At 43.2% G+C, this 16,151-nt stretch overlaps 1 protein-coding gene across 2 annotated transcripts in view; it reads left to right on the forward strand.

The window, feature by feature from the left end:
* The window catches only part of LOC135525568 (syntaxin-binding protein 5-like), a 51,173-nt gene that overhangs the window by 18,763 nt on the left and 16,259 nt on the right, over positions 1 to 16,151 (forward strand). For both annotated transcript variants that reach the window (XM_064953258.1, XM_064953259.1), the window contains exons 8-18: positions 2,040 to 2,163; positions 2,377 to 2,455; positions 2,556 to 2,710; positions 3,053 to 3,125; positions 3,336 to 3,483; positions 3,607 to 3,674; positions 5,403 to 5,443; positions 5,802 to 6,028; positions 8,159 to 8,346; positions 8,614 to 8,739; positions 12,324 to 12,475. In XM_064953258.1, the coding sequence (XP_064809330.1) occupies positions 2,040 to 2,163; positions 2,377 to 2,455; positions 2,556 to 2,710; positions 3,053 to 3,125; positions 3,336 to 3,483; positions 3,607 to 3,674; positions 5,403 to 5,443; positions 5,802 to 6,028; positions 8,159 to 8,346; positions 8,614 to 8,739; positions 12,324 to 12,475 (1,381 nt within the window). The remainder of the gene's footprint in view (positions 1 to 2,039; positions 2,164 to 2,376; positions 2,456 to 2,555; positions 2,711 to 3,052; positions 3,126 to 3,335; positions 3,484 to 3,606; positions 3,675 to 5,402; positions 5,444 to 5,801; positions 6,029 to 8,158; positions 8,347 to 8,613; positions 8,740 to 12,323; positions 12,476 to 16,151) is intronic.

A 16,151-nucleotide genomic window follows, 5' to 3' on the forward strand; every position in this document is an offset into this window, starting at 1 on the left:
ACATATGGAATCATGTAGTAACCAAAACAGTGTTAAACAAATACAAATATATTTGAGATTCTTCGAAGTAGAATCTCAGCTTTGCACATGCTTGGTATTTTCTCAACTAGCTTCACCTGGAATGGTGTTCCAACAGTCTTGAAGGTGTTCCCAGATATGCTGAGCACTTGTTGGCTGCTTTTTCTTCACTCTGCGGTCCTTCACTTTTCCTTCACTATGATGTTGGGTGATTGTGGAGTCCAGGTCATCTGATGCAGCACTACATCACTCTCCTTGGTCAAATAGCCCTTACACAGCCTGGAGGTGTCTTGTTGAAAAACAAATGATAGTTCCACTAAGTGCAAACCAGATGGGATGGCGGATCGCTGCAGAATGCTGTGGTAGCCATTCTGGTTAAGTGTGCAGTGCCACCAGCAAAGCACCATCACACCTCCTCCTCCATGCGTCACGGTGGGAACCACACATGTGGAGATCATTCGTTCACCTACTTTGCGTCTCACAAAGACACAGCGGTTGGATCCTAAAATCTCAAATTTGGACTCATCAGACTAAAGAACAGATTTCCACCAGTCTAATGTCCATTGCTCATGTTTCTTGGCCCAAGCAAGTCTCTTCTACTTATTAGTGTGGTTTCTTTGCAGTAATTCGACCATGAAGGCCTGATTCACGCAGTCTCCTCTGAACAGTTGATGTTGAGATGTGTTTGTTACTTGAACTCTGTGAAGCATTTAGTTCGGCTGCAATTTCTGAGATTGTTAACTCTAACGAACTTGTCCTCTGCAGCAAAGGTGACTCTGGGTCTTCTATTCCTGTGGCGGTCCTCATGAGAGCCAGTTTCATCATAGCGTTTGATGGTTTTTGAGACTGCACAAGTTTTCCAGATTGACTGTTCTTCATGTCTTAAAGTAATGATGGACTGTCATTTCTCTTTGCTAATCTGCACTTGAAGAAATTTTCAAAGTTCTTAGAATTTTCCGGATTGACTGAACTTCATGTCTTATAGTAATAATGGACTGTCATTTCTCTTGAGCTGTTCTTGCCATAATATGGACTTGGTCTTTTACCAAATAGGGCTATCTTCCGTATACCACCTCTACCTTGTCACCACACAACTGATTGCCCCTAATGCATTAAGAAGGAAAGAAATTCCACAAATTAACTTTTAACAAGGCACACCTGTTAATTGAAATGCATTCCAGGTGACTACCTCATGAAGCTGGTTGAGAGAATGCCAAGAGTGTGCAAAGCTGTCATCAAGGCAAAGGGTGGCTACTTTGAAGAATCTAAATTCTAAAATATATTTTGATTTAACACTTTTTTGGTTACTACGTGATTCCATATGTGTTACTACTATTATTCTACGATGTAGAAAATAGTACAAATAAAGAAAGATCCCTGTGAGTAGGTGTGTTCAAACTTTTAACTGGTACTGTCTCCGAGTGCATTTTGAAGGAACATCTAGGCCTAAACAGTAACGTTGTTTGTTGTAGAACAGCTGGCTATGCTGCTTCAGGGCGCTTGTCGCGCTCTCCGGTGTTATTTGATTAAACCGCTGCCGCGTACCCGGTTCCTTCATGCCAACGACAACTCTAATACATTTTGTGACAACATTGCTCTTTCTTTTTACTGGCTTTAATGTTGTTGATGGGTCCTTGGATGTAACAAGACATTGCAATTCCTCTCTTGAAGGAATCATCATTCACTGATGTATGTTGGCATCTGTAAAGTAGTGACCGGTTACAGCTGGAGCGAGAGTGAGCCAACGGAAGGGGAGAAATTACCATATTTTTTTTCAAATAGATCTTAATGAACTATAATAGGCCTACACACAGTGTATTTTATTTTTATGAAATCCTACACACATTACACATTTCTACCCCCCCCCCCCAAAAAAAAATTATCCGTTCAGAATTATTTGTGTACTGCTACCCATTCCTGTGGACTGTCGATCCTGTCCCGTTCTGCACTTGACTCTAGAACTTCACTCCCATTCCTGCCAGAAGACCCGTGTCAACCCTTAGTATCCTCCCCTCCTCCAGGCCATCCACTCAGTAGCCTGGCACCATGAGGGAAAACAGTTCACCTGCAGCCACTCAGATGGAACTCTGACCACATGGAATGTACGTGTCCCCGCCAAGCCTACAATCACCATCACACCACACGGTAGGTTCTGATGCACACACAGACAACAATGGCCTCAGGAAGACACAGATGGATGGAAACAGCACAACATACGAAAGCATGCCCAAATTAGTCAGATAATAGGCTATGGGTATAGTATGTTAACGTGTGCTTTTAATCGCATGTGCTTAGTACAGTTGTATTTATCAGTGTACAGAAAATTTAGTTTTTTTTCTCTGCAAAATTCCCTCCCAGGTAAGCAGCCCAAGGATGGAAAGAAGCCAGAACCATGTAAACCTATCCTCAAAGTGGAGTATAAAACGACTAGAGCTGGGTGAGTGATTGTTTGTCCTAGTAAACAATCATCCAAAAAGGCTTGACCATGTGATCTGTCTAGGTCATTTATTGAATGAATGTCTTTATTTCACATCCAGGGACGCCTTCGTGGTCATGTCTGGAGGCCTGTCCTATGACACGGGGTGCAGGAGGTCCTGTCTGACGGTGATGCATGGGAAGAGTACTGCTGTCCTGGAGATGGACTATCCCATTGTAGACTTCCTCACGCTCTGCGAAACACCATATCCTAATGGTAAGTTACAGTATTATAGCACTGTTACGGAAGCACCATATCCTAATGGTAAGCTACAGTATTAAACACCATATCCTAATGGTAAGTTACAGTATTATAGCACTGTTACAGAAGCACCATATCCTAATGGTAAGTTACAGTATTGTAGCACTGTTACAGAAGCACCATATCCTAATGGTAAGTTACAGTATTATAGCACTGTTACAGAACCACCATATCCTAATGGGAAATTAAGTTTGAAATACAAATTGGATAGTGATACATTTTGGCAGCTTATGCTTCCATATCTAACACTGTCATAAGGAACAGTTGAATGTTGTTGTTTTTGTTGCTTCATCACAGATTTCCAGGAGCCTTATGCTGTAGTTGTCCTCTTGGAAAAGGATTTAGTTGTCATCGACCTTGAACAAATTGGGTGAGTCTTGTAGTGACAACATGCTACATTATGCTTACTAATGCTGGCACAACACATGGAACAATGTCCTGCTGTTAGCTAACTTCACTAGTAGGGTAGAGGGATTGGAATAAAAGCAGAAGACACGTTTCTATTGGACATCCGCGTATGTTAGACAATAAAGTCATCTTCTGAATCTGGGTCTTACAACCACAGCATTTTGATTGACAGGTACCCAATATTTGAGAACCCGTACCCTCTGTCGATCCACGAGTCTCCAGTGACGTGCGTGGAGTACTTTGCTGACTGCCCTCCTGAACTCATACCTGCACTTTACTCTGTGGGCTCCCGGCAAAAGAGACAGGGTTACAGTAAGAAGGTAATGTGTCCCACTTAAAAAAAAAAAAAAACTGTTCTAGAGTAAGTAGTTCTATATTTTGGTTGTATCTATATGGTCACACGGTTATTGTTGTGTAGTAAAGGCATTTTGTTGTATTTCCAGGAATGGCCTATAAGTGGTGGTAACTGGGGCCAAGGCACACTGAGCTACCCTGAGATCATCGTCACTGGGTGAGTACCTACCGAACACCTGAGGGCTGAAACACAACCACAGAGATTGTATAATGCACTTCTATACGTAAGTCATTGGAAGTGTGCACAACATTTACCTAACACGGTATTACAATTATGTACAGTGCCTTCGGAAAGTATTCAGACCCCTTGACTTTTTCCAAATTTTGCTACGTTACAGCCTTATTCTAAAATGGATTAAACAAAACAGAAATCCTCAGCAATCTACACACAATACCCCATAATGACAAAGCGAAAACAGGTTTTTAGAGATTTTAGCAAATATATTAAAAATAAAGAACAGATGCCTTATTTCCATAAGTAGACCCTTTGCTATGAGACTCAAAATTAGGCTCAGGTGCATCCTGTTTCCATTGATCATCCTACAACTCGATTGGTGCATCCTGTTTCCATTGATCATCCTACAACTCGATTGGAGTCCACTTGTGTTACATTCAATAGATTAGATGGGATTTGGAAAGCATGCCCCTGTCTATATAAGGTTGTTGACTGTGCATGTCAGAACAAAAAAACCAAGCCATGAGGTCGACGGAATTGTCCGTAGAGCTCCAAGACGGGATTGTGTCAAGGCACAGATCTGGGGATGGGTACAAAAACATTTCTGCAACATTGAAGGCCCCCAAGAACACTGTGGCCTCCATTCTTAAATGGAAGAAGTTTGGAACCACCAATTCTCTTCCTAGAACTGACTATCCTGGCGGCAAACTGAGCAATCTGGGGAGAAGAGCCTTGGTCAGGGAGGTGACCAAGAACCTGATAGTCATTCTGACAGAGCTCTAGAGTTCCTCTATCCAGAAGGACAACCACCTCTGCAGCACGCCACCAATCAGGCCTTTATTGTAAAGTGGCCAGATGGAAGCCAATCCTCTACAAAAGACACATGACAGCCCGCTTGGAGTTTGCCAAAAGGCACCTAAAGACTCTCAGACAATGAGAAACAAGATTCTCTGGTCTGATGAAACCAAGGTTGAATTCTTTGGCCTGAATGCCAAGCATCACATCTGGAGGAAACCTGGCACCGTCCTTACGGTGAAGCGGCAGGGGCTGGGAGACTGGTCAGGATCGAGGCAAAGGTGAATGGAGCAAAGTACAGCGAGATCCTTGATGAAAACCTGATCCAGAGCACTCAGGACCTCAGACTGGGGGCAAAGGTCCACAACAGGACAACATCCCTAAGCACACAGCCAAGACAACACAGGAGTGGCTAAATGTCCCTGAGTGGCCCAGCCAGATCCCGGACTTGAACCCGATTGAACATCTCTGGAGAGACCTGAAAATAGTTGTGCAGCAACGCTCCCCTTCCAACCTGACAGAGCCGGAGAGGATCTGCAGAGAAGAATTGGGGAAACTCCCCAAATATAGGTGTGCCAAGCTTGAAGCGTCATACCCAAGAAGACTCACGGATGTAATCAATGCCAATGGTGCTTCAACAAAGTACTGAGTAAAGGGTCTGAATATTTATGTAAATGTAATATTTCCGTTTTTTCTTTGTAGTAAATTAGCCACATTTTCTAAAAACCTATTTTTGCTTTGTCATTATGTGTGTCGATTGATGGGGGGGGGGGGAGATTTAATCAATTTTAGAAAACGGTTGTAACGTAACAATGTGGAAAAGGTCTAGCGTTCCAAATACTTCCCAAAGGACTGTATTTACCATAGGAGTTTACCAACACAGCTGATCCCATTTTCCTTCTTTGCAATGAACAGACATGCTGACGGATCAATCAAGTTTTGGGATGCTTCTGCAAGTGAGTATGCTTTTTAATTTGATTCCTTCCATATATATATAATTGGATGAAATAAGAATACCACAACGGTTCGTCCCTTTTGTGAAGAAATGTAATTCATTTGTATACAGTATGTAGAGCCAGTGATACCTGTAGATCAATGCTCATTATAATATATATTAACATTACATTTCATTTAGCAGATGCTCTTATCCAGAGCGACTTACAGGAACAATTAGGGCTAAGTGCATTGCTCAAAGGCACATGGACAGATTTTTCACGTAGGTGGCTCTGGGATTTGAAACAGCGACCCTTTTAGTTACTTGCCCAACGCTTTTAACCACACCAGACTAACTGCCTCTCCCGTCCTCTGTCCTAGTAATGCTCCAAGTACTGTACAAGCTGAAGACTGCCAAGGTGTTTGAGAAGGCTCTAAAGGGCGGTAAGGAGGAGAAGCCGAGCACAGAGATAGTGGATGAGGATCCCTTTGCCATCCAGACTTTGTCGTGGTGCCCAGAGAGCAGAATGCTGTGTGTGGCCGGAATCTCCGCCCACGTCATCATCTATAGGTTCAGCAAACAGGAAATGACCACAGAGGTGGTGCAGGTAACCATAGCAACCTGTTTCAATATTCTGTTTATGCAGTGTTTTGTATAATATCTGTACCGTATTATAATGTAAACAGTTTCTCAATATTATATCAAAACATTATGAACACCTGCTCATTCCATGACTTAGACTCACCAGGTGGAAGCTATGATCCCTTATTGATGTCACTTGTTAAATGCACTTCAATCAGTGTAGATGAAGGGGAGGAGACAGGTTAAATAACATTTAAATCATTTAAATAATATTTAAGCCTTGAGACAATTGAGCCATGGATTGTGTGTGTGTCATTCAGAGTGTGACGATGTGTCTTTGAACGGGGTATGGTAGTAAGTGCCAGGCGCACCGGTTTGTGTCAAGAACTGCAACGCTGCTGGGTTTTTCACGCTCAACAGTTTCCTGTGTGAATCAAGAATGGTCCACCACCCAAAGGACATCCAGCCAACTTGACATAACTGTGGGAAGCATTGGAGTCAACATGGGCCAACATCCCTGTGGAACACTTTCAACACCTTGTAGACTCCATGTCCCAATGAATCGAGGCTGTTTTGAGGGCAAAGGGGGGTGGGGGGTATGGGGTGCGCAACTCAATATTAGCAAGGTGTTCCTGATGTTTTGTACACTCAGTGTATTGTATACCAGCGATGTAAGGATGTGTACCAGCAATGTGAGGCTGTATACTGTACCAGCAATGTGAGGCTGTATACTGTACCAGCAATGTGAGGCTGTATACTGTACCAGCAATGTGAGGCTGTATACTGTACCAGCAATGTGAGGCTGTATACTGTACCAGCAATGTGAGGCTGTATACTGTACCAGCAATGTGAGGCTGTATACTGTACCAGCAATGTGAGGCTGTATACTGTACCAGCAATGTGAGGCTGTATACTGTACCAGCAATGTGAGGCTGTATACTGTACCAGCAATGTGAGGCTGTATACTGTACCAGCAATGTGAGGCTGTATACTGTACCAGCAATGTGAGGCTGTAAACTGTACCAGCAATGTGAGGCTGTATACTGTACCAGCAATGTGAGGCTGTATACTGTACCAGCAATGTGAGGCTGTATACTGTACCAGCAATGTGAGGCTGTATACTGTACCAGCAATGTGAGGCTGTATACTGTACCAGCAATGTGAGGCTGTATACTGTACCAGCAATGTGAGGCTGTATACTGTACCAGCAATGTGAGGCTGTATACTGTACCAGCAATGTGAGGCTGTATACTGTACCAGCAATGTGAGGCTGTATACTGTACCAGCAATGTGAGGCTGTATACTGTACCAGCAATGTGAGGCTGTATACTGTACCAGCAATGTGAGGCTGTATACTGTACCAGCAATGTGAGGCTGTATACTGTACCAGCAATGTGAGGCTGTATACTGTACCAGCAATGTGAGGCTGTATACTGTACCAGCAATGTGAGGCTGTATACTGTACCAGCAATGTGAGGCTGTATACTGTACCAGCAATGTGAGGCTGTATACTGTACCAGCAATGTGAGGCTGTATACTGTACCAGCAATGTGAGGCTGTATACTGTACCAGCAATGTGAGGCTGTATACTGTACCAGCAATGTGAGGCTGTATACTGTACCAGCAATGTGAGGCTGTATACTGTACCAGCAATGTGAGGCTGTATACTGTACCAGCAATGTGAGGCTGTATACTGTACCAGCAATGTGAGGCTGTATACTGTACCAGCAATGTGAGGCTGTATACTGTACCAGCAATGTGAGGCTGTATACTGTACCAGCAATGTGAGGCTGTATACTGTACCAGCAATGTGAGGCTGTATACTGTACCAGCAATGTGAGGCTGTATACTGTACCAGCAATGTGAGGCTGTATACTGTACCAGCAATGTGAGGCTGTATACTGTACCAGCAATGTGAGGCTGTATACTGTACCAGCAATGTGAGGCTGTATACTGTACCAGCAATGTGAGGCTGTATACTGTACCAGCAATGTGTTTTTTACCTGACTAATCAGGAATGTTTTATTTTCTGGCATTGATAAATTGATAAAAAATAAATTCCTAATTTATTTGATATGCCTTTTATTATCGTTTTCCAGATGTTTCCCAGCTATTAGTCTGTGTGTTTCTAGGTATTATTACTCTCTCTCCTCAGCTGTTGGAGGTGCGTATGCAGGGTGAGCTGAACGATGTGGATTCTCCAGACCCAGCAGGAGACCATCCTCCCACCCCCTCTACCCCAGTACCCCCCTCCTCCTCCAGCCCTACCCAGGAGGGAGAGCCCCCTGAGGCCCAGCCCTTCACCTCTGATGACCGGCCCAGGGATAACGTACCAGGCCTTAAGTATGGACCACCAGACAGTGCATGTTCTTCTCCTGCCAGGCATTGACATTTTCTATTGTAGACTTCAAAACGCCAGTATTCTGTTTTATTACAAGAAGTGTCATCCATGAAGAAAAGACAAGATCATGATAAGTAGGCTATTTGTATGTAAGATTAATGCACGTACAAATGCATTATAAACCGTGAACAATAGGTGATGGTGCAGCATTGAATCTAGGTGCAGTAAGGACTGTTCACTGCATGTTGTCTGGTGTGTCGTGTCTGTAGGGTCTGGAGCGCCCCTCTGAAGCAGTCTCCTGGGTACCAGGTGGAGCTGGTCATTCAACTGGTCTGGGTTAGTGGGGAGCCGCCGCAGCAGATCACCAGCCTGGCCGTCAGCTCGTCAGACGGACTGTAAGTCCGCCTGTCCGTCCATATGTCAGCATGAACCTCTGCTCTCTTGATGGTCAAGGTGTACATGAGACACATCACCTACAGCTGTATTCATGCAGTGAGCAGAGATCACATCACAGACAAATGGAATATACTGGAACTCAGGGCATATCATTTACTTTTTAGTCAATCAGGACAAAAAATCTACCAGCCGCTCAGATGTTTTACCAGCCAAAATATTTTTTTCCTGCTAAAATTACACCAACAAAACACACAAGGATGAGCATGCTTTGTAATGTTTCTAAAACATTTATTTTTATTTTTGATTCATTATTTTACCAGGTAAGTTGACTGAGAACACATTCTCATTTACAGCAACGACCTGAGGAATAGTTAGTGGAGAGCGGGATGAATGAGCCAATTGTAAACTGGGGATTATTAGGTGACCGTGATGGTTTGAGGGCCAGATTGGGAATTTAGCCAGGACACTGGGGTTAACACCCCTACTCTTACGATAAGTGCCATGGGATCTTTAATGACTTCAGAGAGTCAGGACACCCGTTTAACGTCCCATCCGAAAGACGGCACCCTACACCCGGCAGTATCCCCAATTACTGCCCTGGGGCATTGGGATAATTCTTTTTAGACTAGAGGAAAGAGTGCCTCCTACTGGCCCTCCAACACCACTTCCAGCAGCATCTGTTCTCCCATCCAGGGACTGACCAGGACCAACCCTGCTTAGCTTCAGAAGCAAGCCAGCAGTGGCTGGTGCAACACATGTATTACTAGTAAGAAGTAATGTGGTATATTGTTTAATTACATTTTTATTAACCAAAATATCATGTGAGACGAAAATGTTCACCTGCCCCTTTAAGGGTTTACCGCGGTAGCGCGACTTCAGTCATGTTTGTGCCTGTGAGATTGAGTCTGACTAATAGAGGCGTTGTCTTCTCTTCCCCAAGCAGTTGAAACTCAAACATAGAAATACGTCCTAGCTTGTGAACAAAACAATGAAACTAGCCAAGAAACACAAGGACAAAGTCTCACTTCAGTAGACTTTGGTTTCAAGTAAATTAGACCAACTTTTAAGTCTAGATAGCACTAGCTGTATTATGCCTACAGTAAAGTTTGAGTCTGCATGTTGTATCTCTACAGCATGGACATATCTATGGGTGACGTGGACATCCTCATGCACCTTATCAAAATATGACTTAGTATCGCACCATCTCATTATCTGGGGTCTGTCTGCAATCATAACCAGTAGAATCTAACAGGAATAATGAATCATAACCAGTAGTATATACCAGGAATAATGAATCATAACCAGTAGTATCTAACAGGAATATGTAATCATAACCAGTAGAATCTAACAGGAATATTTAATCATAACCATTAGTATCTAACAGGAATAATGAATCATAACCAGTAGTATCTAACAGGAATATTTAATCGTAACCAGTAGAATCTAACAGGAATATTGAATCATAACCAACAGGAATATTTAATCATAACCAGTAGTGTCTAACAGGAATAATGAATCATAACCAGTAGTATCTAACAGGAATAATGAATCATAACCAGTAGAATCTAACAGGAATATTTAATCATAACCAGTAGTATCTAACAGGAATAATGAATCGTAGTAATAGCTGTTTGGTGAATCTATTAATGATGTATGACCACTTGAGTCATCGCCACTCAACATATTTTTTTATAGAATGAGTGATTTAAATAAATATCAAAATAATCTTTTGAATTCTGTAGGAGAGGTAAATATGAATGTAAAATAATTTGACATGATTTATATGAACAGGGTCATGAACATATGGACTTTGAAATGAACAAGAGGTTAAACGTAGGCCAGGTCTAGCATGAGCTTCCTCCCACACTTTACAATAACTCTGTTGCAGTGGTCTTCGGTCGTCTCCATGCCCATTTGCCGACTAGCCAAATAAAGTGCCTAGCCTGCATGATGCGTACAACTTGTCATTCCAACATATTTGAACATTTCATGTCATCCATTCAGTAATTTGTCTGAGTTGCAATAAGAACTAAATAAAAGAGAACAGAACAGTCTTGTTCTTTTGTTTATTGAAATCAGTGTGTGTATTCAAAATGTATATAAATTCTCCAAAGTTCTTTCATAATTCAATGTTTAATTTAGGCCTATCCAAATACAAAATAGGCCTTACATTTTTTGGGGTTAACTGCCTTGGGTTAATTAACTGCCTTGTTCAGGGGCAGAACAACAGATGTCAGCTCGGGGATTCGATCTTGCAACCTTTCGGTTTCTAGTCCAACGCTCTAACCACTAGGCTACCTGCCGCTCCTTGATTAGCCTGTAGATAGTCTTGACCATTGGGACCCCCTGACTAGTTCACTCAGGACAGGTTACAGCCAAGACTGAACCAATATGTCGTTTTGTCTCATTTATTGATAAGGATATAGCCTCTACGTGATGGGGTTGTGCAACGTAAATGGCTATAACAAGCCTCCATACAGAGTGGAATTCACAAATACAACAGTGAAAAGGCCTAGTTTAAGGCCTACAGTCCGTGCTCCCAAATACTGGGAAAAGTGTGATTCATTAGGTTACATGATCACCACAGTAGCCGCACGTGGTTATAAAAATGAATTCTGAAATGATATGGCCATTAAATAACACACAACAGCATGGCATATTTAGATAGTGGAACAGGCCAGCCTAAATCATATTTTGTAGCGCAGGCAGTTATTCTAGACAAGGCTCTTGTGACTTTCTCATTCTCACACAAGTCATTTGCTGAAGGCCCAAGCCTATACTACGCCATGTACTTGTATAACGTCGTTAATGAATGCAGTTCTAAAACAAGCTCTAGACTTTTATTTTGGAAATGAAACCTGAAGCTGCAAAGCAACACTAACGTCTGGGTTAGAGTTGCTCGATAGACTAGCAACGTTCGGTTTATGTCCGTTGCAGATGCCACATTACTGACAAAAGTTTGTACGTATAAAAAAGATCTGTAACCAAGTGAAGGGAGAAGTAAAAGGTGTTTACAAATCTAATTCAACGTTTACGTTTAGTGTTTCACGCATGGCTTTTCTGACAATCATAACAATTTACTTCTGGATTTTTTTTTACGAACGAGCGTACGTTCAACCTTTTGTCAGTGATCTTGCTCCATACACTTCCCCCAGCCAGGCAGTGTTGCAGGGAGAGGTGGAATTAGGCTATATAGGATTTGTAGTTATTTGACTTTGTGCGATTAATTTACCAGCTATGAAAAAAAAACGTCAGAAATACTTTGAAATCAGCTACTGCAGCATTTATTTTACTATAAATGTGATCGTACTTGACTATTTTTTAATTTATTTTTATTAACAAATGTGAGTGAAATGCTCGCACTGTGGGGAGCCCTGACCACAAGGCAACATGGCTGGTGAAATAGACATCTTCCCCACACATTGCCTAAATCTACCTGCGGGTGTTAATGTTAGGCCCTGCTGTAACTGAATCGAAGGCTTTACTGGTTGCATGTTGGGCTTAAAACAGTTTGTGTTGTTTCTAAAACTGCAGGTGACACGAGTTCAGTAAAAATGATGAACCTTTTCTTTTCCTCCCACAGTGTGGTGTTTGGCAACAGCAGCGGTCTGGCTGTCGTGGACTACCTTCAGAAGAGCCTCCTCCTGAACATGAGCACGTCAGAGTTGTACAGTCCCTCAGACCCCTACCAGAGACAGCCTCGGTCGCCTCGCAAGACACGCCAGCCATCTGGAGGTGAAGGGAGCATGCGTTCACATCTTAATGTTCAGTTGAATAGGCTACGGCATGTAGCTATGTTCACAGAAATTAAAGGAAGTATGTTCACACAGAATATCATGTCAAAAAGACTATCTTCCTTGTGTTGTTTTAAATGTCTCCCCCCCCCCATACTTAAGTATGTTCTCTCGAACCCCTACCTGATAGTGTCATGAAAGTGATTAGTGTAGTAGTGTGTTGTCAAGTAAGTTGTAGTTTGGACTGAAAGGTATCGATAGTCCAGAGTATAGAATGAGAACACAACTACTGTGTATAACGGAGATCTCTGTGGTCCAGTGTATGCCTGACCTATTACAGCCAGTAAGCTAGCTAGAGGAGCAGGCCTCACACTAGGCTTGGGCGGTAACCAGATTTTAATTTCGTCATACTGTCCTTCTCTCATCCCAGGATTTACAATATTACCGACATAGCACACAAGGGGTTGATAAAAACGCAAGAAAAGCCAATTGGTCCTCTATTACCAGAATGCTGAAAAAATTAGCACAAACTAATAGAGAAATCGCATAAATGCTAACGAGCGAAAACAAGCAAACTCATTTTAAAGACAGGCAAATCCAGCTCATAAAGTTCTACAAGCATAGCTAGTAGCACTGCCAAATGTCATTTTCATTGACTGTTGACATTTACAAGCGAAAGTGAACGAGATAAACGGTGCAAATGAACGAAGATGTGATGCATGCTTTGTTGAAGGAAGAGCAGCATGTGTACATGGAGCATAGGGAGGAAGAATAGAGAAGGAAGAGCAGCATGTGTAAACGAAGCATAGGGGAGAATAGAGAAGGAAGAGCAGCATGTGTACATGGAGCATAGGGGAGAAGAATAGAGAAGGAAGGGCAGCATGTGTACATGGAGCATAGGGGAGAAGAATAGAGAAGGAAGAGCAGCATGTGTACATGGAGCATAGGGGAGAAGGAAGAGCAGCATGTGTACACGAAGCATAGGGGAGAAGAATAGAGAAGGAAGAGCAGCATGTGTACATGGAGCATAGGGGAGAAGGAAGAGCAGCATGTGTACACGAAGAATAGGGGAGAAGAATAGAGAAGGAAGATCAGCATGTGTACACAGAGCATAGGGGAGAAGAATAGAGAAGGAAGAGCAGCATGTGTACATGGAGCATAGGGGAGAAGGAAGAGCAGCATGTGTACATGGAGCATAGGGGAGAAGAATAGAGAAGGAAGAGCAGCATGTGTACACGGAGCATAGGGGAGAAGAATAGAGAAGGAAGAGCAGCATGTGTACATGGAGCATAGGGGAGAAGGAAGAGCAGCATGTGTACATGGAGCATAGGGGAGAAGAATAGAGAAGGAAGAGCAGCATGTGTACACGAAGCATAGGGGAGAAGAATAGAGAAGAAAGGGCAGCATGTGTACATGTAGCATAGGGGAGAAGAATAGAGAAGGAAGAGCAGCATGTGTACATGGAGCATAGGGGAGAAGAATAGAGAAGGAAGAGCAGCATGTGTACACGAAGCATAGGGGAGAAGAATAGAGAAGGAAGAGCAGCATGTGTACATGGAGCATAGGGGAGAAGAATAGAGAAGGAAGAGCAGCATGTGTACACGGAGCATAGGGGAGAAGAATAGAGAAGGAAGAGCAGCATGTGTACACGGAGCATAGGGGAGAAGAATAGAGAAGGAAGAGCAGCATGTGTACACGAAGCATAGGGGAGAAGAATAGAGAAGGAAGAGCAGCATGTGTACACGAAGCATAGGGGAGAAGAATAGAGAAGGAAGAGCAGCATGTGTACATGGAGCATAGGGGAGAAGAATAGAGAAGGAAGAGCAGCATGTGTACACGGAGCATAGGGGAGAAGAATAGAGAAGGAAGAGCAGCATGTGTACACGGAGCATAGGGGAGAAGAATAGAGAAGGAAGAGCAGCATGTGTACATGGAGCATAGGGGAGAAGAATAGAGAAGGAAGAGCAGCATGTGTACACGAAGCATAGGGGAGAAGAATAGAGAAGGAAGAGCAGCATGTGTACATGGAGCATAGGGGAGAAGGAAGAGCAGCATGTGTACACGGAGCATATGGGAGAAGAATAGAGAAGGAAGAGCAGCATGTGTACATGGAGCATAGGGGAGAAGGAAGAGCAGCATGTGTACACGAAGAATAGGGGAGAAGGAAGAGCAGCATGTGTACACGAAGCATAGGGGAGAAGAATAGAGAAGGAAGAGCAGCATGTGTACATGTAGCATAGGGGAGAAGAATAGAGAAGGAAGAGCAGCATGTGTACATGGAGCATAGGGGAGAAGAATAGAGAAGGAAGAGCAGCATGTGTACACGAAGCATAGGGGAGAAGAATAGAGAAGGAAGATCAGCATGTGTACATGGAGCATAGGGGAGAAGAATAGAGAAGGAAGAGCAGCATGTGTACATGGAGCATAGGGGAGAAGAATAGAGAAGGAAGAGCAGCATGTGTACACGGAGCATAGGGGAGAAGAATAGAGAAGGAAGAGCAGCATGTGTACATGGAGCATAGGGGAGAAGAATAGAGAAGGAAGAGCAGCATGTGTACATGTAGCATAGGGGAGAAGAATAGAGAAGGAAGAGCAGCATGTGTACACGGAGCATAGGGGAGAAGAATAGAGAAGGAAGAGCAGCATGTGTACACGGAGCATAGGGGAGAAGAATAGAGAAGGAAGAGCAGCATGTGTACATGGAGCATAGGGGAGAAGGAAGAGCAGCATGTGTACATGGAGCATAGGGGAGAAGAATAGAGAAGGAAGAGCAGCATGTGTACATGGAGCATAGGGGAGAAGAATAGAGAAGGAAGAGCAGCATGTGTACATGTAGCATAGGGGAGAAGAATAGAGAAGGAAGAGCAGCATGTGTACACGGAGCATAGGGGAGAAGAATAGAGAAGGAAGAGCAGCATGTGTACATGGAGCATAGGGGAGAAGAATAGAGAAGGAAGGGCAGCATGTGTACATGGAGCATAGGGGAGAAGAATAGAGAAGGAAGAGCAGCATGTGTACACGGAGCATAGGGGAGAAGAATAGAGAAGGAAGAAAAAGGGACAGTAGGAAGCACAGGGGAAAAATGGCAGCTGTACAGATCTCATTCTGAGCTCTTTGACTTCCAACGGTAAGCCATTATAAGATATTTGATAGCAATCATTTAGTAGTGATTTGCATACAAGTGTTCATGACCTCACAACAGAGTCACTCATAGATATAGAATGCTATGGACTCAGCAGCTTCTGCTTTCTCCATTGGGCAATTTATAAACAAACACGTGACTGGCTCAACTGTTCTGGGGAACTACAGTAAACTTCATAATGCAAAATAATGTCCTAGGTGTAATGAAGAACACAATCTGCTTTATCTCCTAAGGTATTGCACAAGTTGACTGCCCGTATTAACTTAAAAAGTAGCTACAAATATTCAAACTTATTGAAAAACTTTTTTTCAAAATTCCCCCGATATACTCTATATACAGTATACCACCCAAGCCTATCTCACACACTTGGCAGCCAGTTTGGCTTCACACCCCTGAGTGCCCCACCCCCTGCAGTGGCATTTGTTTTAACAGGAGGCATCACTGGTGGACTGCCCATCTGTTCAGTGCCACTATAGAAGCCACAGAGAAACATGCTCATCATGACTGGGCTCTGTCTGTGCCGTGTTTGGAGTGC

Source organism: Oncorhynchus masou, chromosome 32, assembly GCF_036934945.1.
Source record: "Oncorhynchus masou masou isolate Uvic2021 chromosome 32, UVic_Omas_1.1, whole genome shotgun sequence".
In the NCBI taxonomy this organism is placed as follows: domain Eukaryota; kingdom Metazoa; phylum Chordata; class Actinopteri; order Salmoniformes; family Salmonidae; genus Oncorhynchus; species Oncorhynchus masou.